The sequence below is a fragment of the Scyliorhinus canicula genome, chromosome 1, assembly GCF_902713615.1.
Source record: "Scyliorhinus canicula chromosome 1, sScyCan1.1, whole genome shotgun sequence".
NCBI classification, from domain to species: Eukaryota; Metazoa; Chordata; class Chondrichthyes; order Carcharhiniformes; family Scyliorhinidae; genus Scyliorhinus; species Scyliorhinus canicula.
The window spans coordinates 299,773,565-299,801,512 of record NC_052146.1 but is presented as its reverse complement, the minus strand read 5'-3'; the positions used below and the strand labels follow the sequence as shown (position 1 = coordinate 299,801,512).

General features: G+C 47.1%; 1 protein-coding gene across 1 annotated transcript in view; it reads right to left on the bottom strand.

Annotated features, from left to right (window-relative positions):
* Positions 1-18,293: 18,293 nt before the first annotated feature.
* Positions 18,294-27,948, bottom strand: part of arfgef3 (ARFGEF family member 3) — a 178,175-nt gene continuing 168,520 nt past the window's right edge. Inside the window, 2 exon segments of the mRNA XM_038816316.1 lie at positions 18,294-22,051; positions 23,484-24,696. Coding sequence (XP_038672244.1) covers positions 21,860-22,051; positions 23,484-24,696 — 1,405 coding nt within the window. The 3' untranslated portion in view covers positions 18,294-21,859.

The following is a 27,948-nucleotide window of genomic DNA, read 5'->3' as shown; positions in this document are numbered from 1 at the left end:
AGAGTGGATAGCCAGAGGCTTTTTCCCAGGGTAGAGGGGTAAATTACTCGGGGGGCATAGGTTTAAGGTGCGAGGGGCAAGGTTTAGAGGAGATGTACGAGGCAAGTTTTTTTACACAGAGGGTAGTGGGTGCCTGGAACTCGCTGCCGGAAGAGATGGTGGAAGCAGGGACGATAGTGACATGTAAGGGGCATCTTGACAAATACATGAATAGGATGGGAATAGTGGGATACGGACCCAGGAAGTGTAGAAGATTGTAGTTTAGTCGGTCGGCACAGGCTTGGAGGGCCGAAGGGCCTGTTCCTGTGCTGTACTTTTCTTTGTTCTTTGTTCTTCAGAATAAAAGAGATAAGAGTCTTGTGTGAGGGCAGAGGGCAATGATCCCCGGAATGAGGAGTCATTAAACATGTCCAGAATTAAAGGCACCAGCTGCTCCAAGAACTAATTATAAAATTCAATCAGAAAGCCATCCGGGTTTAACGGAGATTCCAATTAATCGCTCCTCTCCACTCTACAGTTGGGCTGGATAGGCCATCCAAAAAGTCAGTCAAGACCGAGCCATCCTCCGGAGACTCCGATCAATAAAGATCACGATTCACAAGCCACATTAACCTAGGGAGGTGCAGAAACCAGCCTACTGCCCGAGTTGTGTATTTATATGATTTGCCGGGAGGCCGTCTGCCACTTCAGCTGATGGGCAAATAGGTGACTGGCCTTCTCCCTGTATTGGTAAAACATGCCCCTTGAGCATCACAGCTGGCCCATCGCTCTGTCAGTTGACAATAGTTTGAATTGTGCTTGCAGCTTTTTGTTCTTTGGATTGGATTTGTTTATTGTCACGTGTACCGAGGTACAGTGAAAAGTATTTTTCTGTGAGCAACATGTCATTAAGCAGTTTCAAATTCCTAGGGGTACACATCATCAGAAAACTGTCCTGGTCCACCCACTTCAACGCTATCACCAAGAAAGAACAACAGCGCCTATACTTCCTCAGGAAACTAAGGAAATTCGGCATGTCCACATTAACCCTTACCAACTTTTACAGATGCACCATAGAAAGCATCCTATCGGGCTGCATCACAGCCTGGTATGGCAACTGCTCGGCCCAGGACCGCAAGAAACTACAGAGAGTCGTCATCACAGACCAGTCCATCACACGAACCTGCCTCCCATCCATTGACTCAATTGCCTAGTTCTTCTCTTCTTGAAGCAGTTAGGGTCCTCGGAGTGGAGTAGGGACAGGTTAAACACATCTGCCAACTGGTCCGCGCAGGCTCTGAGTGTATGGCCAGGGATCCCGTCCGGGCCCATCGCCTTCCGAGGGTTCACTTTCAGGAAGGCCGATCTGACTTCGGAAGCTGTGATGGTGGGTATGGGTGAGTTATGGGCTGCTGGGGCACTCAACAGCGGATTGTTGGTTTCCTTCTCAAACCGAGCATAGAATGCATTGAGTTCATCGGGGAGGGGTGCGCTGCTGCAAGAGACACTGCTCGGCTTCGCTTTGTAGCCCGTTATGTTGGTTAGACCTTGCCACAACCGCTGAGAGTCTGTCTGTGACTCTAATCTGCTAACTACTCTAGGGCAGGGTCAAGCGAGTACTTGTGGTCCACCTCAAGAATGGAGTCCACCAACCTCTGCTGCTCCGTCCTCGCTGTCTTTACCACATGCGCTTTATAGGAAAAACGTTTCCCCTGAGGACCTGCTTTCGGCCTTCCCACAGCGTGGAAGTTGAGATTGACTCAGTTTTATGAAATTTTATGTTGTCCTCAATGGCAGTGCACATGCGGGCACAAAATTTCTTGTCCGCCAGTAATGTTGTGTCTAATCTCGATGGCGGACGTTGGGAGGGACCGGACTCTTGCGCCAAATCAATGAAGTGCAGGGCATGGTCCGAAATCGCAATCGCTGAGTAACCAGCTGCCACCACTGAAGGGAGGAAAGACCTATCCACCACAAAAAAATCAAACCGCAAATGTACCTGATGAATATGAGAAAAAAAAACAAAGATTCTGTATCGCATTGGTATGAAAAAAAGGCAAGGATCTACCTCTCCAAGGTACTAGAAAATACCTCAGCTGTCAGAGCAGTGGCCTGAGCTTCAGAGGCTGACTCCGCCATTTTACCTGCCGACGAGCTCTGAAGTAAAAAAAACTCACCATTATTCTTAGAATTCCCCCTATACCAAAAAAGGGTCAAGATATTCAAAATGGTGAACAGGGATTCTCACTCCCTCACTCCTGTGCAGACTTAGGTGGGTGTCATTCGGGTCAAACTAGTGTTTCAAGTTATTCCCCGGCATAACGGTAACGTGATAACATAACGTGGGCAGCACGGTAGCATGGTGGTTAGCATCAATGCTTCACAGCTCCAGGGTCTCAGGTTCGATTCCCAGCTTGGGTCACTGTCTGTGTGGAGTCTGCACGTCCTCCCCGTGTGTGCGTGGGTTTCCTCCGGGTGCTCCGGTTTCCTCCCACAGTCCAAAGATGTGCGGGCTAGGTGGATTGGCCATGCTAAATTGCCCTTAGTGTCCTAAAAATTAAGGTTAATGGGGGTTGTTGGGTTACTGGTATAGGGTGGATACGTGGGCTTGAGTAGGGTGATCATTGCTCGGCACAACATCGAGGGCCGAAAGGCCTGTTCTGTGCTGTACTGTTCTAATTCTAATTCTAATAACCCATATCTTCACAGAAGAAATTTATCTACTTACCACTTAGTAGCATTGATCCTGGGTCCCGCGTTGCTAAGTAAGTAAAGTAGACTTTGTAATAACCACTGTTTCAGGTTAAAACTTTAAGTTATTTTATTATTATTTTTTCTTTTAAAAGATAAAATCACTGTCTTTGCAGAAAAGTAGAAAGATCTTGCTTCTGGATTCTCCTGGTTGGCTGATCAGACCTTCCTGGGCCTCCTTGACAATCTCTCTTCTTTATCTGTTGGTTTTCTCCCAGTTGTTTTGTGGTTCTGCTCGGTTTCTGTGTTCTGTCCTTCCCATGACCGAGATCACCCTGCAAGCTGAGAGTGAGTGCCTGGCTGAGAGCGATTCAGGATATATATCACCCTTCCAACAGCCTTGCTGATTACATGACATTATTTTAAAGTATTGTTTTCTGCTTCTTAACTCAATACTTTTTTTGTCCATTTGATTCTATATCTAGTTTCCGTAATGTCTAAGATGAGAGTGCTTTCATGTTAAGCTTGACCTGAGTTTGTCAGATCACTGGCAGGTGTGGTGATTGTGTATCAGTGTAGATGCAATACAACTGAGCAAGCACTAGAGGGAGCAAGGGAGAGCTATAAATACACAGGGACAGGAAGTGAGGACACACTCCACGGAAGTGAGAACTGGTAGCAGGACACAGACACAGGCAGGCAGCATTTGAGGTAGCCGTAAGTTAAGGTCTGAAGACAGAACGAATTCACAATAAAGCATCTTCTCCAACTTTGAGACTACGAGCTTTATTAAGACACAAGAAACACAGCAGGGAGGCTTCCTGCTAATTATTCTGTGGCATTCCAGCCTTTCAATCCATTATCATTTTTAAGCATTGTATTTTCTTGTATTCCTAAATGTTTCAAGTTATATTCTTCCCATTTTACAATTTTACAAGTTGACTGCTTTTTGAAAAGAAGCAGTTAGCTGCGGTGAATTGTCCCGTATTAAAATCAACTGTTCTCTCCAGATTTCCACTTTTATCTGGTGTCATTAAGTTTCTATCGTTCACAAATCAATTTTATTTCAAGTAATTCAAACTTAAGATTCTGGCAATTTCAATCAATTGCTTGCTAAACTAATTACCTTCTATTAAAGGGTAGAAAACTCGTTCCCTTTATGCAACTTAAAACTTAGCTTTCATAAAAATTTCTCCGACTTGAACTAAAGATATCAGGTTACAGCATGAGCTGCTTCGTTATCTCAAGACCTGTGTGATAATGGCGGTCTGCATTCTAAAGAACTTTGGTCTGCAGTTAACCCTTCGAGGGCCTTCTGCTGCATCATTTTTTATCATTTCATTACATTTACGATTATAGGATCTTTTCTGTTGCTTTGCTTCGTCTCATGTTCCTTGGGTTTTATCATCAGACCTTCATGTTTCAAATGACATCTTTTGCATTTTTCTTAACAGCTCTGAGAGACCTCCAACTCTGATGACAAACCTCTGTGGGTCCACCTTCTTTCCCCAGCCTTTACTGGGCATTTCAGTCATACAGGGTCCTTCTTCTAATAACTATGTGGCTTTCCAAAGGAAAGCACCCCGATACTAAGGAAAAGGAGCAAAAAGTACAGTATTGTAGTGGGAGCTCCTCATTCCCTTTCGTTAAATCACTGGTCACTTTTTCTAAGATGTAATTTCTATAAATGCAGACTTTGAAATGACTGGCATAATTAATTTCACCATTCAGAATATAATCAACAGCCGCAGGACAAATTAATTATGTTGTACCATGTGGACAACAGGAAACAGGAACCCGCGCTGTTCTCGTGTGGTCCACTGGCCTTCGAGATGGTGGAAGAAGTTTCCACTGTGTGCCTTCTGAGCACTTAGGCCTGGCAGTCATGCCGTGCTCGTTCCTGCTGATGTCGTCCAGCGCTGACCCAACATAAGCTGTGGTGGGTAAGGGCGAAGGTCTAATTATTCTCTGGGGTCCAGGAGTCCCCTCATTTAAGCCCTGCAAGCAGTCAGTAAGCCTAATCTCACTGGACATACTTCAGCCAGGTCCCACAGGAATGCATAGAATCCCTGCAATGCAGAAGGAGGCTATTCGACCTGTCGAGTCTGTACTAACCCTCTGAAAAATCACCTTACCCAGGCTCACTTCCCCAACCTATTGCAGTAACTCCACCTAACCTGCATATCTTTGGGATACATTGGGAATTCCTGCCCTCACTCACATGCGGGACCATCTTTCTGGGGAGACAGCTTCTCCCCCAAACACCACCTCCTTCCAAGGTTTCAACAATTGGAGCCGTAACAATTTCCCAGATTGAAGTTCTATTAGACGAGGTGTCACAGTGTGTATTACAAGTATGCGTGTGTGTGTATTACACGGGTGTGTGTGTGTATTACACATGTGCGTGTGTGTATTAAACGTGGGTGTCTGTGAGTGTATTACACATGGGTGTCTGTGTGTGTATTACACGTGGGTGTCTTGTGTGTGTACTACACGTGGGGGTCTGTGTGTGTACAACACATGGGTGTCTGTGTGTGTATTACACGTGGGTATCTGTGTATTACACGTGGGTGTCTGTTTGTGTATTACGTTTGTGTATTACGCACGTGTGTGTGTGTATTACACGTGTGTGTGTGTGTGTGCATTACACGTGTGTGTGTGTGCGCATAATATGTGTGTGTATTACGTGTGTGTGTGCGCATGTGTGTATAACGTGCGTGTGTGTGTATTACATGTGCGGGTGTGTGTATTACATGTGCGTGCGTGTATGTATTACATGTGCGTGTATGTGTATTCCGCCTGTGTGTGTGCGTGTATGTATTGCACGCCTGTGTTTTACACCAGGGCTTTTCAAAGTGTGAGTCGCGAGCCGTCGATGGGTCACGGTGTAGGGAGGGTCGCGGAGAGATCGATCGCGCCGTTCACCCGGTGGCTCCGATTGCAGGAGAAACACCCAACGCAGTTACCAATGTTTACATTGAGAATAGCGGCCGCTGCCACCTTTTAATAAGTGAGGCTGTGCAGAGTCTTCCAGCCAGAAGCAGCAGCCCCGCACGCACACTTGACACCAAGCACCTTCCAGGAAAGTGCTTTTGGCACTAAATCACACCGCAGTGCTGTTTCAATTTTCTAGCTGCTGTCAAGCAAAGTGAACTGTGAAGATGAAAGATTTTCTCAAAAGTAAGAGACAGCCAGATGCTCAAATAGGCAGTTTACCTACTGGACAGGATCTCACAACAGGATCTGCTGGAGAGAACTGCTCAAGAGAGTCCAGGATAGAGCAGAGTCAGTGTCAGCTCTGTACAGAGCTCCAGGGCCTTTTGGTTAACAGCCTACAAGGAAGAAACTTAACTTGGGAACAAAGCAGTATAAAGATGATTTCTTGAGATATGGTGTTGTCAATTGTACCAAGCAAATAAGGATGCAAAGCCCATGAGTGTTATGTGCAGGGGAGTACTGGCAAATGAGAGGGAAAGAGGAAGTGGTGGGTGAAAAGTTCTTTTTGAGGTTGAGACCCCAGAATCTGTTATTAACTTACAGCTAATTCTTAATTAAAAGACTACACTGCTGCAGCTGATCTGCGATACCACATTTAAAACACACCAAAATTCAATAAGGCTGTCAGCGTTCTGGAATAGCATCTCCCAGGAGTATCTAGTGCTGAGTAAAACTTGCATTTTGTTGCATTTGCCCCACACGATAACCTACATGTGAGAGTTTGGATTTTCAGTTTTCATAAAGATGAAGACTGGGGCAGGACGGTAGCATGGTGGTTAGCATAAATGCTTCACAGCTCCAGGGTCCCAGGTTCGATTCCCAGCTGGGTCACTGTTTGTGCGGAGTCTGCATGTCCTCCCCGTGTGTGCGTGGGTTTCCTCCGGGTGCTCCGGTTTCCTCCCACAGTCCAAAGATGTGCGGGTTAGGTTGATTGGCCATGCTAAATTGCCCGTAGTGTCCTAAAAAGTAAGGTTAAGGGGGGGGGGGGGGGGGGTTGTTGGGTTACGGGTATAGGGTGGATACGTGGGTTTGAGTAGGGTGACCATTGCTCGGCACAACATCGAGGGCCGAAGGGCCTGTTCTGTGCTGTACTGTTCTATGTTCTATAAGACGATACAAAGGAACTGGCTGAAATCTGCACCTGATTTGTACATTGTTTGCTCTTCCTGTGAACCTGATTCAAGTGAGATCATGAGGCCAAGCAGGCTCCCTTTCGCATTCAAGGTAAGTGAAAGTGGCGTGTGCGAAGGTCGACCGGTGTGGGTCGCGAAGATCGACCGGTGTGGGTCCTGAAGGTCAGCCGATTGGCAAAAGTGGGTCCGGGGGAAAAGTTGGAAAAAGACTACTCGGCACAAGTGTGCCACAAGTGTAGCACAAGTGATTAGCACTGTGGCTTCACAGTGCCAGGGTCCCAGGTTCGATTCCCCATTCGGTCTCTATCTGTGACGGGTCTGCATGTTCTCCCCGTGTCTGCGTGGGTTCCCTCCGGGTGCTCCGGTTTCCTCCCACAGTCCAAAGACGTGCAGGTTAGGTGGATTGGCCATGCTAAATTGCCCTTAGTGTCCAAAAAGGTTAGGAGGGGTTATTGGGTGACGGGGATAGGGTGGAAGTGAGGGCTCAAGTGGGTCGGTGCAGACTCAATGGGCCAAATGGCCTCCTTCTACACTGTATGTTCTATGTTCTACACAGTATATTACATGTATAATGATAATCTTTATTGTCAAAGTAGGCTTGAAGTTACTGTGAAAATCCCCTTGTTGCCACATTCCTACGACTGTTCGGGTACACAGAGGGAGAATTCAGAATGTCCAATTCACCTAACAGTTAATAATTACATGTATATATTACACAATATATTACATGTGTATATCTATATATTGCAGAATATATTACGTGTATAAAGTGTAAAGTTGCCATAGTCCCAGATGACCATAGGCTGCTTTCCCCTTTGAGGGGGGAGAGCTGACTGGCGGTGGTTTAGCCTGAGGGTCACCACGCCTCAGGGTAAGGGGCTAGTTTGAGAAGGGGGGGGGGCCTTCATGAATAACATTAATGAATAACTGGTTTCGCTCAGTTGGCTGGACAGCTGGTTCATGATGCAGAGCGAAACCAACAGCGTGTATTACACAGTATGTCACATCAGATCATAGAATCCCTGCAGCGTAGGAGGAAGCCATTCGGCCCATTGTTGTTTGCATCGACCATTTGAAAGACCACCCTACCTAGGCTCCTGTCCCCCTAACCCCACCTAACTTTCTGTACACTGAAGGGGTAATTTAGCATGGCCAATCCGCCTAATTTGCACATCTTGAATAGTAAATGGGCAAATGCTGAGCTTGCGCTGGCAAATCTATTCGACACCGTGCTGTCGATGCAGGCATCGCTGGAGAATCATGGGCACCAAACGCGAGGACAGAGTGCCCAACACTGAGGTACTTCAAGAACAGAAATGCCTGCAATGAAAGTACTCTTCACTGGAGCCCAGCTTAGGAGGAGTGGACATGTGGTACATAAAACCTCTTAAGGCAGTCACGTATTCAGCACTTAAACTTGGACACCACGTGTGAGGTAGGCCCGAGATTAAGGCTCAAAGACTCCTGGAAGGCAAACCTCAGGAACTGGAGTGGGTCCACTGCAGCATGGGAGAGGAATGAATGAGAAAGAAATACCTGGGGAGCAATTGCAATGAGCCTTCTTTCCAACAGCAAAACAATACAGGCAGGTAAGGATGAAAGGCAAGCTAGAAAGACTGGACTGTCCCAGCTAAAGCAAGACTATTTATCCTGGCCCTCACTGTTATAGCCAAGCAGGTCTGCAATCAGGCTCTGCAGCCACGTTAGAACACACAGCTGATAACTCTACACATGCAAGGAATCACACAAGGAATGTCTATCTTCGATAATGAAGGGAAACCCACACTATTTCAGTTTGTGGGCGCATCCTGTATGCAAATTGACTGCTGCCCTTCCTACTGCAGAGTTCAATTGTTTTGTGTTTGATGAGTCTGTTTATTAATGATGCTCACTGTACTTGATTGGTTAAGCCTGGTTGTGTCTATTCAGGTTGTGTCTAAACAAACTGTAGAAAGAGCTGAAGCATGGAACAGAGATTTTACAGCACTGTGAATAAAACTTGTCATGCAAATTGAAACGGGGGCCATATCTGCACAGATTCCTAAAATATACCACACAAATGACAAAACTTCAGAAGGACTTAATTGATTGTGGAGCTCATGAGGGCATGCAGAGGTCAAGAAAGGCACTATGTAAATGGGGAACTCAGATAGACTATTAGCCGTGGTTCTCACCCCTGGACACTACTCAAACCCAGCAAGGAAGTCGGAGTGAAAGCTGCCACAGCTTTAAGCACTGCCTCGTGCATCACTAGATGTGGGTGTGGTGGTATGTATAGGAGCACTGCCATTGGTGCAGAGCACTGGTTTCCCATTGGCTCTGGCTGGTCATGTGCCTCTCGGCTGATTGGCTGGGACTAGTCATGTGACTGCTCACCAATTGGTCGAGAGGCAAGTAGACCCCGCCTCTGAGGCGGTGTATAAGTACCCAGAGTTCCCGGTGGTTGGCCTTTCACTGTAGTCGACCACCGGGCTAACATCTAGCTGATTAAAGCATAAGTTTGGACCTTCATCGTGTCTCGCGTCCAATTGATGGTACATCAGTGGGAAAGCCTGCAAGTTTACTACTGAGTCAGCGCTGACTTCTGTCCAAAACGTATGGAACGCTTGTAAGAGTCAATTTGGAAATGGAAAATACCCGAAGCTATTTGGGCCGTTTAAATGATTGCTCGATTTAAACGTGGAATCATAAGGAATTGGGTCTGTATTGTGTTCGTTCTGAATCCTAATATATACCCAGACTAAGGGAGTGTAACTGGAGCTATATTGTATTCAGATTAAAACTACCGCATTTTTATTGTGTATTTCAAATTTCATTCTTGCAGCTGAAATGCTAAATATTAATTCTGAAAGATTTAAGTCTTCCTTCAAATCGAACGCAGGATACTGTGGGTGCTGGCAACCTGAAATACAAGTTAGAAACTCCTAGCTAAGCTCATTGACCTGGATCTCTGCCTCTCTTCAGAGAGACTGCCTAACTATGCGTGACATTTTCTGCTTTTTGATATCTGTCTCGCTGAGGTTTGGTTTGCAATATTAGTTCCAAGAGAACGTCTAGTTCTTGACTAGTTAAATGTTTATTATTAAATAATTACGTGGGTTAGATAAACACGACAAAAATATCCAAAGACTACTAACTATTATAATGTATCCAAGAGCTACTACAAATATGACTATCCACTACGACGACTATCTCCAGAATCCCCGAGGTAACAGAGTCACGTGGTTGTTCTCTACTGCCACCTGCTGGTTGGCAGTCATATACATTACTATTTGCATGACTGCTTATGCATGTCATCACAATCTGCTGATGTGTTTTCTTTAAATATTTTTATTCTCCTCCTTTTTCACATTTTCTCCCGAATGTACACCCGCCAACAATAATCAGCAACAGATATGTCAATCCCCATAACAATAACAACGATCCCATCCTCCCACCAAACCCCAAACATCAGCCCGCATGTTTACATAAACAAGTTACAAAAAAGGAATCAGGGATTACCCATAGTCATCCTTAATATACACAGCCCCCCTCCCCCCAACCCTCCCACACCCCCCCCCCCCAACTAATGTTCGATGCTATCCAGTTCTTGAAAGTGCATAATGAATAATGCAGATGACTTGTAGAACCTCTCCGAGCTTCCCCTCAGTTCAAACTTAACCTTCTCAAGGGTCAGGTACTCCAACAGGTCCCCCCGCCACGCCAGGGCACAGGGTGGAGAGGCTGCTCTCCATCCCAGCAGGATCCGCCTTCGGGCGATCAATGAGGCGAAGGCTACGATATCTGCCTCCGCACCCGTTTCCAACCCCGGCTGGTCTGACACCCCGAATATGGCCTCCCGGAGACCCGGGTCCAGCTCCATGTTCACCACCTTGGCAATTACCCTAAAAACCTCCTTCCGGTAATCCTCTAGCTTTGGACAGGACCAGAACATATGAACGTGATTAGTGCCCCCCCCCACCAAACGCTCACACACATCTTCTACTCCTTCAAAGAATCGGCTCATCCTCGCCCTCGTGAGGTGTGCTCTGTGTGGTGAATGTGATTCACACTATATATAGTTGCCAATATCACTCCATGTGTATATGTTCGTTATCTACCCGTTGTAAGATCAATGCTGTATATAGTTGCCAATATAACTCCGTGTATATATGTTCACTATCCACCATTGTAAGTGCAGTTGCACTATCCGACCACCAGGGGGAGTTGCTCTGGGAGTACGCGAGAGTTTGTACTGGGCTCCTCCCTTGGCTCCACCCTGGACTCCTCCCCCTGGGACCGGTGTATAAAGATCAGTGCCTTAGAGCCAGCCTGCCAGTTCATCTGAAGTTGAACGACGAATAGGCTGGCTCTGTTGTAAGTGTATTAAAGCCTCTGTTCAGATCCAACTACACGTGTTCGCTGAATTGATGGTTCCATCACTCTGTATACCACCTTCAGCTGTATCAGCCGCAACCTCGCACACGAGGTGGAGGCATTTCAATCTGCTGATGTGTTACCTCCCAGGCTGGACTCCGCTCGCCCCTGGCACATTTATCCCGATGGTTGTATCATTACAGAGGGCCTCCCTGTGGAATCCCTTTGCCTTTAGTGGGATTGCTGCTTCTGCCGGTGAGTTCAGGACATCGAGGAACTGAGCAAAGATTTTGAATTGATGAGCGTGCACTTAGCTCCGCAGAGCAGGAGTTCCCTTTTCTCGGTTCATTCTTGGGGTCTGAGTGTAACTGGCCAGTATTTATTGACCATCCCTAATTGCCCTGGAGAGGTATGTGATGTGCCGGCTTCTTGAGTTGCTACAGCCCGTGTGGTATCCGTACATCCACAATGTTTGTTTCCAGCAGTGGTTTGCTATAACCGAGTGACGTGCTGGGCCGTGTCAGTGGGATGTTAAGAAGCAACCACATTGCTGTGGGTCTGGAGTCACATGTAGGCCAGACCAGGTAAGGACGGCAGATTTCCTTCCCTAAAGGACATTAGTGAACCAGACGGGCTCTTTTACCATAATCTGATGGTTTCATGACTATTATTAATGAGATTTGTGCTCGAGGCTCCGGAGTTTTAGTCTGGGCCCTTTCTTTAATGATACCAGTTGTATCACGTTTACTGCACAGCCATTCGGCCCAACAGATTGATGGTGCACACAAGCCCCAAAAGGGGTTTTGAGCTCAAGTTCTGTCGCGTTTGCTGCACTTCCCGAAGGCAGTGAAGATGCTGTATCATCATTCACCGGGGCGCAAGGGTATGAAATCACCCTGGCCTCTTGCTCTCTGTGCCTGTGGGGAATTAGACTGGGGACAGTGATGTATCATCAATTGGACTCGAGTCGTGAAGAAGTTCCAAATATCAGGCTTTAATCAACTAGTTGTGTGCCCGGCAGTCAACTTACAGAGAAAGGTCGACTGCCGGGTCCTACGGGTTCTTATACCCCGCCTCGTAGGTGGCACTATTTGCCTCTCGGTCAATGGGTGAGCAGTCGCATGACTAGCCTCAACCAATCAGCAGAGAGGCACATGACCGACCTGAGCCAATGGGCAGCGAGTGCTCTGCACCAATGGCAGATAGGTACCGTAAACCTCCTAGTCATACCACCACAGAGAGCATCAGTCTTAACCATACTGCAGAGACTTCAGGACAGATTTCAGGCTGACGCTCCAGTGCAGTACTGAGGGGGTGCTGCACTGTTGGAGGTGCTGTCCTGTCCGATGAGACATTAAAACTGAGGCTCCACCTGCCCTCTCATATATAAGATGAGGCGAGTTTTCATCATTTCCTGACTCTGACCTTTTATGCTTGAGCCATTCTAAACCAGTGTAACTATTTTCCCTCTCCACTGCCATTCAGCTCTTGTCCACGTCTGGGTCAAGGCTGTGCTGAGGAAAGGAAGTGAATGGTTGTGATGGACTTAGCAGCAACAACAACTGCATTGATATAGTGCAGTTAATGCACCAAAACATCCTGAAGCACTTCAACGGAACATTATCAAGCAGCATACATGAGCTACATAAGGAGATATTCGAATAGGTGACCCAAGGCCTGGTCAGATAGTTAAGGAGTGTCTTAAAGGAGGTGAGAGAGTGAGAGAGACAAAAGTTTAGAAGGGGAGTTTCTGGTGGAAAGTGTTGCTTGGTGCGACTCTATCCATCACTTTACTGACAGACAGGAGGAGAGTGATTGAACAATAATTGTGCAATTAAGATTTTGATCTATATTTATTGAGGGAGAGGACAGACCTATGGAGTCCTACGTGGTAAACCACTGTTAGTGTATTATATGTATTGTGGTAAACTCTTACTGTACTGCATGAGTCTCCCTCTGGGATTTGGCACCTGCAGGTTCCCCAGCGACCATCACCACCACCCCCTACCCCACACCGCATCCCCCCCCCCCCCCCCCACTTCTCCACCGACTCAACTACTGGGTGAAGAAGACAACACGCTCCCGGACGTGCAGGTCTCAACACCAGTGCGCACACCACAGCCAGGACTGAGGCGATCATGGCGGAAGGTCAAAGCCCCCGACAGACTCAACCTTTAAGTCCACTTCACCCCCGCTAGACTCTTTTGTAACAGGGGGTGAATGTGGTAAACCACTGTTAGTATATTATATGTATTGTGGTAAACTGTTACTGTACTGCATGTATTGTGGTAAACCACTGCCTGATGGCTCCTCCCCTCGGGCTCAGTATAAAGGTGGCTGACCTCCGGCCCTGCCCCAATTCGTGATCAGTGGCCAGGAGGCTTTCTGTTTAGCTTATTAAAGCCACAGTTCCGTTCACTACTCATCTTGTATTAATTGATGGCACATCATCCTCTAAATGGAAGATGGATACCAGTGCTTCAGACTGGCTAAGCGAAGCAGCTCCTCCTGATGCACAGGTCTTCAGAATATAACTGGGATTATGTCAGGACTGTACTCCACTCACCCGTGTCTTAATGTCACATGGAGAGAACCAGCTATGGCTGGACACTGGTATCGATGATGGTAGGATCTCTGGAGAGGTTGAGTCGGTTCACCTGTTCTGCACTTTAAACGGAAGGTGCTTTAAAACATTTCGGCCTTGATCAACCCACCCTGAATGAGATTGAAACTGTTCACAGAGCCTCCGTCTCGTGACTGTCCATCTCCATTCACAGCCGAACGTGGTAAAACTACAGAGTTTTACTCTGAAGTATTGTCTAACTCTTCCCTACACACACAGTTTGATGTAAAGCAGGCAGGTAACTTCAGTAGGTTGGTAACGCATTCTTAAATGTACTAGATGCTGCTTTTGAGTTGCCAACTCTGCATTTATTCACGGTATTATAGTTATAGTTAGTAGATAGAGATAGTGTTAGTGAGTGTAGTTTAATTCTGATATATGTGTTTACTATTTAGATTAAGCGTCAAACTCAAATTTAGTAGTATTAATAAAATTAGTTTAGTTCCTCGAAAGGGCTTTGTGTATCTTTGTGATCACTATGCCTTCCATACTGGAAACCCCTCACAAAGATCACCACACCACCTACCCCAATAAACTTTGTTTACCCTTGCTTACCAAGAATCTATCCACCTTTACCTTAAAAATATTCAAAGATTCTGCTTCCAACCCATTTTGAGGAAGAGAGTTCCACAGAATCACGTCCGTCTGCAAGAAAACATTTCTCCTCACCTCCGTCTTAAATGAGAGACCCCTAATTTTTGAACAGTGAGCCCTAGTTCTCCGTTCTTCAACAAGAGGAAACATCTTCTCCACATACACCCTGTCAAGACCACTCACGATCTTATGTTTCAATCAAGTCACCTCTTACGCCTCTAAACACTAGTGAACACAAACCTAACCTGTCCTCAAAAGGCAACCCACCCATTCCAGGTATCAGTCTGGCAAACCTTCTCTAAACTACTTCCAACGCTTTAACATCCTTCCTTAAATAAGGAGACAAATACTGTGCACAATATTCTAGATGTGGTCTCACCAATGTCCTGTACAACTGAAATATAACCACCCTGCTTTTGTATTCAGTTCCCCTCACAGTAAACTATAACATTCTATTAACTTTCCTAATTACTTTCTGTACCTTCATGCACCAGGACACCCAAATCCCTCTGTACCCTCGGAGCTCTGCATCTCTCACCATTTAGACAATATTTTTAAAAATAAATTTAGAGTACCCAAATTTTTATTCCAATTAAGGAGCAATTTAGCATGGCCAATCCACCTACCCTGCCACCCTGGGTTGTGGGGGTGAGACCCACGCAGACATGGGGAGAATGTGCAAACTCCACACTGACAGTGACCCAAGGCTGGGACGGAACCCGGGTCCTCTGCGCCGTGAGGCAGCAGTGCTAACCACTGCGCCACCGTGCTGCCCCACCATTGAGACAATATGCTTCTTTTTTATTCTTCCTCCAAAAATAATGGACAATTTCACATTGTTCCACATTGTACTCCTGATCTTTGCCCACTCACCTAACCTATCTGTATATTTTTATAACCTCCCTATGTCCTCTTCACAATTTACTTTCCTATCTTGTTTCAGCAGCAAATTCGGCAACCATCCCTTCATCAACACCCTGCGGGTTACCATTGATCAGAAACTGAACTGGACTAGCCATATTAATACTGTGGCTACCAGGACAGGTCAAAGGCTAGGAATCCTACGGCGAGTAACTCACCTCCTGACCCTCCAAAGCCTGTTCACCGATGAACAGCGGCAGCCGTGTGTACCATCTACAAGATGCACTGCAGTAACTCACCAAGGCTCCTCAGACAGCACCTTCCAAACCAACGACCACTACCATCTAGAAGGCCAAGAGCAGCAGATACCTGGGAACCCCACCACCTGGAGGTTCCCCTCCAAGTCACTCATCACCCTGACTTGGAAATATATCGCCGCTCCTTCAGTCACTGGGGCAACATCTTGGAACTCTCTCCCTAACAGCACATTGGGTGTACCTACACCTCAAGGACTGAAGCTGTTCAAGAAGGCAACTCCCCACCACCTTCTGAAGGGCAACTAGGGATGGGCAACAAATGCTGGCCAAACCAGCGATGCCCACATCCTATAAATTAATTTTTAATAATCCAAATCATCTATATAAATTGTAAAGAGTTGAGGCCCCAGTACTGACGCCTGTGGCACACTCATCACATTTTGCCAACCTGAAAGAGATTAATTTGTCTGTATTCTCTTTTTCCTGTTAGCTTGCCAATCTTCAATCTATGCCAATATATCCCCCCCCCCCCCATACCATGAACTTTTATTTTCCACAATAATCTTTAATGTGGCATCTTATCAAATGGCTACAGTACATCCATCATTTCCCATTCATCCTCCGCACGTTACTTCCTCAAAGAACTCCCAATAAGTAGGTTAAACATGATTTCCCTTTCACAAAACCATGTTGCTTCTGCCGGATGACCTTGAGTGTACCCAAGTGCCGCTATAACATCTTTAATAATAGCTTCTAACATTTTCCCTTCGACAGATGCTAGGCTAACTGGTCTGTAGTTACCGCCTTCCTGTCTCTCTCTGTCCTGGTAGCCACATTTGCTTTCTTCCAATCTAATGGGACCTTCCACGAATCGAGGGAATTTAGGAAAATTCAAACCAATGCATCAACTATCTCACAAACCATTTCCTTTCGAAACCCTAGTGTGAAGTTCATCTGCTCGTCAGCCACAGACCCAACAATTTACTCAGTACCATTTCTCTGGTGACTCATTTTCCTGAGTTCCTTCCTCCCTTCCACTTCCAGGTTTATAGCTGCTTCTGGGGTATTACTTGTATCCTCTATAGTGAAGACTGACACAAAATACCTGTTCAATTTATCTGCCATCTCCTTGTTTTCCGTTATCAATTCTCCAGGCTCACTTTCTATCTCTCCAACGCTCATCCTGTTTTTTTTTTAATTTACCCAATTCATTTTTCCAATTAAGGGGCAATTTAGCATAGCCAATCCACCTACTCCGCACATTTTTGGGTTGTGGGGGCGAAACCCACACAAACACGGACAGTGACCCAGAGCCGGGATCGAACCTGGGATCTCGGTGCCGTGAGGCAACAATGCTAACCATTGTACCATCGTGCTGCCCGCAACGCTCACCTTGTTAACTCTTTTCTTCTTAAAATATTTAGAAAAACTCTTTAATATCTCTTTTCCTGGATAGCTTTCCCTTGTACTCTAGTTCTTTTCCTCCTTATTCAACTTTTAGTCATCCTTTGCTGTTCCTTATATTTTGTCCGGTCTTCTGACCCTGCTTCGTGCATGGGACAATCTCCAGGACACTGCTTTGTGCAACCCTGGAGAAATATCATTAGGACATTAAAATGCTTTTTTTCTGTCATTTTCGTACAGCATTTCACTCGACCAGGTATAAAAATATTGAGGGTGGCGGGGAGAGAATGATTGGCTGATGGACAAGCATCACCCAATTGGGTAATGAGTCTCTTTGCTTTCTGGTTGGTGTAGGATGGCTGGACGTCACGGATGGCATGGGTTGGCCGACTCATGGCTGGAGTGGGGTAGGGGTGGGGGGGCAAGCCATGTGATGAAAGCTCCAGGAATACCTTTCATTACAGTTGGAAACCCCACACTGCTTCTACGCTCCACATTGAGCCAGAATTGGTCTCCTGGCTTGATTGGCAGCCAAGGATTGAGGGATGTACCAGACCATGAGGTGCGATGCTGTTACTCTTCAGCCACAGTGCCTCCTGGAGGCTCAGTTGTGAGACTGTTGTATTTGCCCCACTTAGCACAGTGCTAACGACACACAACACCGGGGCTGGTTTAGCACAGTGGGCTAAACAGCTGGCTTGTGATGCAGAACAATGCCAGCAGCACGGGTTCAATTCCCGTACCGGCCTCCCCGAACAGGCGCCGGAATGTGGCGACTAGGGGCTTTTCACAGTAACTTCATTTGAAGCCTACTCGTGACAATAAGCGATTTTCATTTTTCACACGGGAGGCCATTCTGTCCATTGTCTCAGTGCCGGATCTTCGATAGAATCATCCAATCATCCCACCCCCGCACCCCTCCTCAAGCACCTTAGGCTATTGATAGGTGAGCCTAGGCGGTTCTGACAGATACGATTCTGTTTTGCTTAACTCGTTCAGAGCTCTCTAAATCTGGCTACTGGCTCCCGGTTGCTCAGTCAACAAACGTTTACAAGCCGGGGACTACCGAGAGCTTATCCCGGTACAACACTCAACCCATCTGGTTCACTAATGTCTGTTCGGGAAGGAAATTTGCCATCCTTACCTGGTCTGGCCTACACGTGACTCCAGACCCACAGCAACCTGGTTGACTCTTAAATGCCCCCAGGGATGGACAATAAATGGTGGCCCAACCAACGATACATCCCACAGACGAATGATTAAAAAGAAGTCTTGGCTACTCGTCTAAGTGGGAGTCGACAGAGGGGAATCGAACGCGCAATATTCCGTTCCCCAAGGTGCCAATGGCGCTAAGACACGGGCAACCCGACAGAAAAAGATGAAGACAGAAGAGCCCAGTTTATGATGTCCACCTGCATGTTTATTCTACAGTACAAGCAACATAAATACGGACCATCCCACAACTGCTTATTAAACTGGTAATCTGAATGCACAGTAACCCATTGGGACCACTCCTGACAGCGGGAAAATATACACAAATGAGATTTTATTTCTTGATGTAACTTGAGCACAAACAGCAGTAACATTCTGACCAGCCAAACGTGAACTTAAAACATCCGACTTCCGAGCAACACAAAATACAATATAAATAAAAGGTGGGTAAAAGGAGAATTCTCTGGCAGCGACTATAAAAGCAGGACTAATTGAATGAGCACAGTAATTGAACAGACAATGTTGTACACAGTTACACGTGGCAGGGTTCGGATTTGACCCAGTTGCGAAATACTGTTGCGAGTCGCAAGAATGTACAGTTCATTGGTTGTCACTGGGATTCAGGTATAAAGTGTGAAGCTTCAGACTCCGTTGACTCGAATTGTTGAACCCCCCTCAGTGGGAATTGACGATTCTGTCCTGTCAACATCAGGTTGTGTCTCGGGGAACAGTTCCAAAGATGAGGCGAGCTCCTTTCTGTCAGCACAAGACACCATTCCGGCAAAGAACAGGGACGTGCATCTATGTAGCGCCTTTCATCATTGCAAGGCTTCCAGAAGTGGCTCCGCGGCCAATGGATTATCTTTGAAGCGTAGCCACTGTTGTAGCATGGGAAACGCGGCAGGCGATTTTTGCACAGCACGATGCCACTAACAGCAATGTGACATTAACCACATAATGTTTTGCTTTTAGTTGTGTGGGTTGAGGGATAAATATTAGCCAGGACACCGGGGCTGATACCCTGCTTTTCTTCCAAGTTGTGCCAGATCATTTGTACCCTCCCGTGAGGGCAGACGGGGGGGGGGGGGGGGGGTCTCGGTTTTAATATCTTATCCAAAAGAAGGCACACCTGTCAGTGCACTGCGCACCCACAGTGCTGTTGGGGAGAGCCAGAATTTTGCCCCAGACAATGCATCTACTGTCCTTGCAGGCTGGAAAGGTCGCAGGTTTGGAAGGTGTTGCAGGGCACCTTGTAAATGCTGCCACTGTGTGGCGGAGACAGAGGGGGGTGAATGTTTAAGATGATGGATTGGGTGTTGATCACGGGGGTTACTTTGTTGGGGTGAGAGCCAATGAAGATTGCCAAGACTGGGCCTCGTCGGAGGGATTGGAGCGGCCATTTTGAAGATCAGGAAACATACTCCTGACGGCTTTTTCTCTCCTACCTCTCATTTATATCATTTTTATTTCTGCGTAATATCCCTTATTCTGTATATTTTTTATTATTTTACATTCTTTCCATCCTCAATCCAATGTCCTACCACCTAGATTGGAGCTTGGGGGCACAGTGGACTCCCGAGTGGCTGGAAGCCAATTAAGGGACTGAACGTTGTCGGGTCAGACGCCATCTGACTGGGCTGCATAATCAACAGGGGTAGGAGGGCGGAATCAGCCAACTCAACGACAACTTGCATTTAAATAGCATCTTTAACGCAAAAACGTTCCAAGGTGTTTGACAGGACGCACCAAACCTAGAAGGAGATATTAGGCTATGGTAGCCATGGCAACAACTGTGATGCTACCAACCTGAAACAGATTAGGATCTGGGCCTTAACCCAAGACTAATTATATCAAAAATAATGGGATTAATTGGAGAACCCTTTCTTCAAACCAGCAGATGATGGGCTGAATGGCCTCTTTCTGTGCTGGCAGGTTTTCTGATTAAAGACAGGGCGTGTAAGTAGTGTCTATGGATAGAAGACTAGTTTGAGCCTCAACAATCAACTGGGGAACCACCAACCTCACAAGGTTCACCAACTTGATGACAAGGGAGCCAATGGGCCACCAATTATGGTGGAATCCAACACAATTGCATTTTTGTATCACCTTTAACATGTATAAAATGTCCCACGGTGTCATTATGCATTATGGCAGAACTCTAAAGCTGCGGGGCTGGGTCCGTAATAACTTATTTGACAAATGTCACCTTCACTGTGGAAACATCCGTCTTCAGAGCACACTGTTCACTAAAAACCTTTCCCAAGCAGCCGCCCTGGTGTCAAAGAGGCAAATCCAGAGCATAACTTCACAGCGGAGGACAGCAGAACAAGCGGAACCATGGGAGCGAGGTATGGTTTGGATGGATGTCGAGGAAAGGGCTTCACACAAAGAGGAAGTAACATTTGGAAGAGTCTCTCAGAGTTTACCAGAGGCAAAAAAATACCCCTCAGACTCATGCAAGAAATATGCGTCTGCAACTCTGGCGATAACTTAATACGGGCATCAATGAACTGGACAGCGTGTATAACAGGAATCGTGGAATTCTTACAGCAAGGCCATTTGGCCCATCATGTTCTGCACTAACTCTCCGAATGAGCAAGTCACCTGCCTTCTCCCTGTAACTCTGCACATTCTTCCTTTTCAGATAACAGTCGAATTTCCTGTTGGTCGAACCTGCCTCTACCACACTCGGGTAGTGTGTTTGCCAGATTCTATCCGCTCGTTTTTGCTTATTTTACCGATCACTTTCAATCTGTCCTCTCTCGTTCTCGATCCTTCATTCGTCCAGACCCCCCCCCCCTTGTGATTTTGAACAGCTCTGTCAAATCTCCTCCTTGCCTTCCCTTCTCCGAGGAAAACAGTGCCAACCTCTCCCTCGACCCTGGAACCATTCCCATGAATCTTCTCCGCACTCTCTTCCCATCTTTCCTGAAGTGCGCCGTCCAGAACTGGACACAACACTCCAGCTGTCAATGTTCAAGGCTCCAGCCAAGAGCGAGTATGAGTTTGTTTTTGGTTAGATGGATGAGCTAAGATGTACCACAATGGCTTCCCTCAAATGTAGCTACGCTGCGACCTTATTGGCCTGCCTTCGAGCCCCTACCCTGCGATCTATCCCGGTCAGTGCTTGGCTGGTGAGATTCAATAGTCCCCTCTCACTCCAATAAACTACATGGGCATTCCAATCATAATACTGTCGAGTTCAACACCTTTGAGCCTGTGTCTGGCGACTGGCTTTTCAGCTTCCGTTCCTGGCCACAGATACATGGACCACAAGTGCGTAGGACCAGGCACAGGACGTGCTGGAGCCTCCCAGGAGAGCCTGGACCTCCAAACATCTCGGGAACACCCTAGCCACTGGACCAAGGCCTCCGCTCTGCCGAGGGAGGGTGGTCCGGCCTACCCCACATTAAAGAGAAACAAAACCACGCAGCAGCAAGGCCTCTTCCACTCAAAGTTCCATCTCAGAACCTATTGAACCACAGTGGAAATAAGTTACCCTCGATCCCGAGGGAGCGTCAGAAGGAGAGAGATTACATCCCTGGTGGCCTTTTAGGGACAAGGACTTTCACAGGGAGGAGGCCATTGGCCTCTATGTATATACAGCAAAAATGAACGGTTTTGGGGCGTTAGAGTAACAAGAAGACTATTTTCCAGTCAGGACGGGCAGGTTAAAAGTGAACTATTGGCTTCATAAATATAGATTCCTTTCCCCCCCCCCCAATTGTGTTTTTGTGTGTTTCCTTTTTTATTTACATAATTATATCATACACTCTTCCCACTCTTCCCAGCCATTCCCGAACAGCTTGGCGGACACGGACGTCAGTGACGTGGCAGGTGAGCTGGCTGACGCTCGGGTACACTGAAGGCTGGAGAGCCGTGAAGGTCTGATCTGGCAGCAGCTGGATCTGGTTGAGGACAGTTAGTATCATGTTGGTCCAGGCCTGCACAACAGAAAAGCCATTTTAGTCAGACAGCCCCATGGCCCAACAATTTACATTCGTCTAGCACCTTTAACGCAGCAATAACTCTCGAGGTACGTCACAGGAACAGGTGGCAACAGGCGAGAAGGTTTGGTCAAAGTGCCCGGCTTTAAGGAGGGGAGAGAGAAAGGGTGAGGGAAGATTGTCCATACTTTAGGGCCCAGGGCGTTGAAGGCAATGGTGGAGCGATTGAAATCGATATGTGCAAGAGGTCAGAAATGGAGGACAGAGATCCTGGAGAGGTATAGGGCTGGAGGAGGTTACATGGATAGGGGGGCGATCAGGCCAAGGGGGGGGGGATTCGAACACAGGGAACGCTGGAACAAAAATGTCTTTGGTCCCCTGAGGACATCCGGGGGGGGGGGGGGGGGGAGGGATGGTTTCCGGTTTCTTCAACTACAGTTACAGTGGAAGATCAGCAGAATCCCTGGATTCATTGTCCATCCCTATTTGTCCCAAGAAGGTGGTGGGTGGGAATTATATCTGAGCAATTGTTTTTACAGCTGAAGGGCTTGTTATAGACATAGAATTTAAAGTGCAGAAGGAGGCCATTCGGCCCATCGAGTCTGCACCAGCTCTTGGAAAGAGCACCCCACCCAAGGTCCACACCTCCACCCTATCCCCATAACCCAGTAACCCCCACCCAACACTACAGGCAATTTTGGACACTAAGGGCAATTTAGCATGGCCAATCCACCTAACCTGCACATCTTTGTGACTGTGGGAGGAAACCGGAGCACCCGGAGGAAACCCACGCACACACGGGGAGAACGTGCAGACTCCGCACAGACAGTGACCGAAGCCGGAATCGAACCTGGGACCCTGGAGCTGTGAAGTAATTGGGCTATCCACAATGCTACTGTGCTGCCCACGGCCATACCCATTGTGGATGATCGCATCCTTCTGCTAACGCCTGGCTTATAATACAAACAGCGTGACTATCTCAGTGCTTCTCCAATGCAGGTTTACTGCCCCGAAAAACAAATGGGAGGGAAGTCCCTCACTTGAAATGAGAAGTTTGGTCCTTCCTGCCAGGCCCAGACATGGGCACAGGATGGTCGGGATTAATGAACATAGGTGGGGAGGTATTGGGATTGGGCGGGGGGGGGGGGTTTCTGAGCAAAAGGGAATTGGCACAAACACCAGACCCAGCATGAGAAAACGTTTCTTAATACAACAAATGGTTAGGATTTGGAATGCACGAGAGGGCGGAGGGTAGAGATTCAATAGTCGGTCTCAAAAGAGAATTGGGTAAATACATGAGAGAAAGAATCGCCGTGATGTTGGGAAAGAATGCGGGGCTAACTGGATTGCTCTTTGAGGTAGAACCGACTGGATTGAATGGCAGATGTACAGACCCAGGATTCTAAGACATTTGAAATCAGTACTGTACCTGCATCTGGGCCTCGGTGTCACGGACAGAGACACTGTGGGAGCTGACTGTGGAGCCAGAGCGAGGCCGCTTGTCCTGCCTGAGGAGCTCAGGGCCGGCGCTCAGGGAATGCCTCATTTGGCTCTGGTCCAACAGCTGCTGAGGCCGTTGCAGAGGTGAATCCGGACATCTCCCTGGTGCTGCCTCCCCCTTCTCTGACTTCCCGTCCTTGGCAAACGAGGTCAGGTTATGCTGCTGTTTGCGCTTCTTGTACTCGAAGACGAGCTTGTTGATGGTCTTGTCGGTGGCCATGGTGTAGATCTTGTTACTGGCGCTCTCCCACCATTCCTTCCTCCTGCCTTGCTCTTTCTTCTCCACGTTGGGGCTCAAGGGGGCGCTGCCTGGCCCCTTGGCCTTCCCATCTTCCGCCGCCTGCTCCTTCCCATGACACTTGGCGCCCTCTTCCGAAGGGGTATCCTTGCCCGACATGCCCCCGGTGGACGGGGTGGAGCCTTCGGAATAGCAGGAGGGCAGAAAGGAGAGGGGGTCACCTCGCATTGCCAGGGGTTCCTCTGCCAGGCTCTCCAGGTCAAGGTGCAACTGGATATAGTTATTACAGAGCTCCAGGAACAGCTTGTGCAGCCTCTTCACCAACCAGACCCAGTCGGCATTGCTGACAGGCTGGATACTGAGAGACGGCACTCTCGCTCTCCACTGTCTCTTCTCCTTCCCCCTGGGAGGGCTGACTTGGGCCGTCTCCTCAAAGATATCCTCATCCTCCGAGGAACATTGCTGGGAAGAATCCGTGCTCAGCTCTTCCTCCTCGTACAGAATCTTCTTGACCTGCTCAGCGGTGATGTTCTCCTGGTTGGTCAAGATGGCATAAACCAAAGCCTGAAAGTAAATGTTGAAGCTCATGGCTGATTGGCGGTAGAGGTTGGCGGCCCCTCCCACGCCTGACACCTTCATCAGCAGGTACTTCAGCCCAGGCCTGGTGTCAAACTCCCTGGCTGTTCTGTAGGAGTCCAAGAGCAGATCAAAGATGACAGCCAGGTTCTGCATGGAGATGTACCTCAGGAAACTGGCAGGCTTGCTTTCCCCGAAGGTCACGGTTCGCTCTGAAGCCTCACTTGGTGTTGGGCCTTTGACAAATTCTTCAAGCAGAACGTCATATAGATTCTGAAGTAACACCTGGTGAGATAACAAACTCACCACTATTGTCCGGAATGGAATTCTGTGGATTAAAAGACAGAGATTTAGGCGGGAACGCACACAGAGTAAGGAAGTGTGTATATATGTGGATAGATGTGTGTGCATGAGCGTGTGTATATGTGGAATGATGTATGTGTCCATGGGCATGTGCATGAGTGCATATTAATTATGTGTCTCTGTACATAGGAGTGTGTGTACATGAGTGCATGTATGAGCGTGTAAATGAGAACGTGAAGTACATGTGTTGTGTATATGTTTGTGCATGTACATGAAGCGTGTGTGTGGTACATAAGTGTGTGTGAATGCACGTTTGCATGTATGTACATGCGTGGGTGGGTGTGTGTATGAGTGTGCATATGTCTCTATACATGTGCATACATGTATGTGTGTACTCGTATTTGTACATGAGTGTGTTTTTGTATGTGTGATGTGTATGTATACATGTGTGAGAGTATGGTTATGTGTGTACATGAATGTGTATTTGTGTGTGATTTGACTGCATGTGTGATATGAGCGTGTGTGCACGTGTGAGTTTTGTTTGTGAGATATGAGTACGTGTGTTGTGTGTATGATACGAGTGCGTGTGTTTGTGTGTGTGTGATGTGTTTGTGTGTGTGTGTGTGATGCGTTTGTGTGTGTGTATATGTGCGATATGAATGCCTGTGTGCGTGTGTGTTTGTGTGTATATGAGTGCGTGTGTTGTGTGTGTGGTGATGTGTTTGTGTGTGTGTGATGTGTGTGTGTGTGTGTGATGTGTTGTGTGTGTGTGTGTGTGATGTGTGTGTGTGTGTGATGTGTTTGTGTGCATGTGATGAGTGCGTGTGTATGAGAGATATTTAAAAAAAAAAATTTAGTGTACCCAATTCAATTTTTTCCAATTAAGGGGCAATTTAGCATGGCCAATCCACCTACCCTGCACATTTTTGGGTTGTGGGGGTGAAACCCATGCAGACAAGGGGAGAATGTGCAAACTCCACACGGACAGTGACCCAGAGCCGGGATCGAACCTGGGACCTCAGCGCTGTGAGGCAACAAGGCTAACCCACTGCGCCACCGTGCTGCCCGTGTATGTGAGATATGAATGCCTGTGTGCGTGTGTGTGCGTGTGTTTGTGTCTGATGTGAGTGTGTGTGTAATGAGTGCGTGTGTGATAAGTATGTATGTGAGTCTGTGATAGTTTATAAGGACAGGGGGTTGGGAGGGGTTTTTGAGAAGATCATGATGCTGATTTTGAAAGGGAGGTGGCAGCATGTGAGGAGAGAAAGGCAATTCCAAACCAGCAAGGGAGCCAGCAAGTGAAGATGGAAAGTAACTACACCAATGTGTTTCTACGTTGCGATAATAAAATGCAGAATATAATTAAACGCAAGTGGACCATTTTGAGGGATTATGCTGTTTATTCTCTGCTCCTACAATGCATCTACAAAGCACATTCAAACATTGTACCCAGATCTTGCCACTAGATAAATGCAAATTGTTACACAGGTATAAAGAATCAAAGGTTATCGAGGGTGGACAGGAATTTCAGGCCACAAATCAGCCATGATCCTATTGAATAGTGGAGCAACTTGGAGGGGCTGAATGGCCTACCCCTGCTATCAATTTGCATGTTCATATTAGTCAGCACATCAGGGATCACACCGCTGCTTTTCTTCAAATTGGTGCCTGGAATCTTTAACATCCGTGCAAGGCAAATAGCCGGAATTCTCCGACCATTGGGATTCTCTGTTCCCTCTGGCAATGCGACCCCGCCCACGAGTTCCCTGGCAGCAGGAATCCCGCCTCCAGCGAACGGTACATCGCCAAGAAGCACGCGGCTGGGGGAACTAGAGAATGCAGCCCAATGTCTCTGACAGTGCAGCACTCCCTCAGTACTGCACTGGAGTGCCGGCTAGCTTTTTATGCTCAAGACCTGTAGTGGGACTTGAACCCAGAACCTTGGGACCCAGAAGCGAGCGTGCTACCCACTGAGCCACAACTGAAACTCACAGACATCACACCCAAAATTCCGTTGTTTTTTGCGTCTCCAGGAAAAAATATTATTGGCACATTTTGACCAGACATCCACCACTAGGGGGACGTGGTGGTGGTGGAGTGGTATTCTCACTGGACTCGTAATCCAGAGACCCGGGGTAATTCTCTGGGGACCCGAGTTCGAATCCCAACCACGGCACGTGTGAAATTTGAATTCAATAAAAGTCTGGAATTTTTAAAAGTCTAACGATGACCTACCATTGCCTTAAAAACCCCATCAGATTCAGTAATGCCCTTTAGGGAAGGAAATCTGCCATCCTTACCTGGTCTGACCTACATGTGACTCCAGACCCACAGCAATGTTAAATGTCCTCTAAAAGGAGCGAGCCATTCAGTTCAAGGGCAATTAAGGACGGACAACACTTCCCAAGAGTGAATAAAAACATTGTGCACCCAATTTGTCAACAGGTAAGAGCTCTGATGTGCATCGAATCAAAATAATTAAGTGTGTGATTTTTTTCCCCCCTGAAATATCTTCGCTATTTGCTTTTCTTCCCTCACCATCCTCGCTTGGTGTTTTGTTTTGGACACAGGAGATGGGCCGGAGATGGTGCAAAATGGAGCATTTGGCACAGGATTTCTCCAAACCTACAGGACCCCCGTACCATGAAAACTCACTGCTTACCCTATTTTCCTGTTCGACAGTCAAGCATGGGGAGAAAGAAGCAACAGGAGGGAGATTAGTACAGTGCAACCTGGAGGAATAATCAATACCAGACGCCAAGAGAAGGTTAAACACCAACTAACATGAGCAAAGATTAGTTGGAGAAAACGTATGAATTGAACAAGGTGGAAGACGTTGCATTTGACACCAAAAGAAGATTGAACATGACTCTTAGTGCTTAGTACCATTGTAAATGCAGGGTGCAAGATAAAGCAGTTAATACCCTTTCATCGCAAAATTTATATGTTGCACATTTTCTTGTTTAAATACAGAAAAGCAATGCTCATAGAATCCCGACAGAGCCATTTAGGAGAAGGAGACCATTTCGGCTTCACCCACCCCCTGAAAAAGCACCTTACCCAGGTCCGCTCCCTGCCCCATCCCCGTAACCCAATGACCCCACCTAACCTTTTGGACACTAAGGGCAATTTAGCATGGCCAATCCACTTATCCTGCTCATCTTTGCACTTGGTGTAATTGAATAAAGACTTAAGACAAGACAGGATGGAACAATAATTATAATTGCAGAAATCAAGAATTCCTATTCCAATGAGAGACATTAGAGGGATATGCATT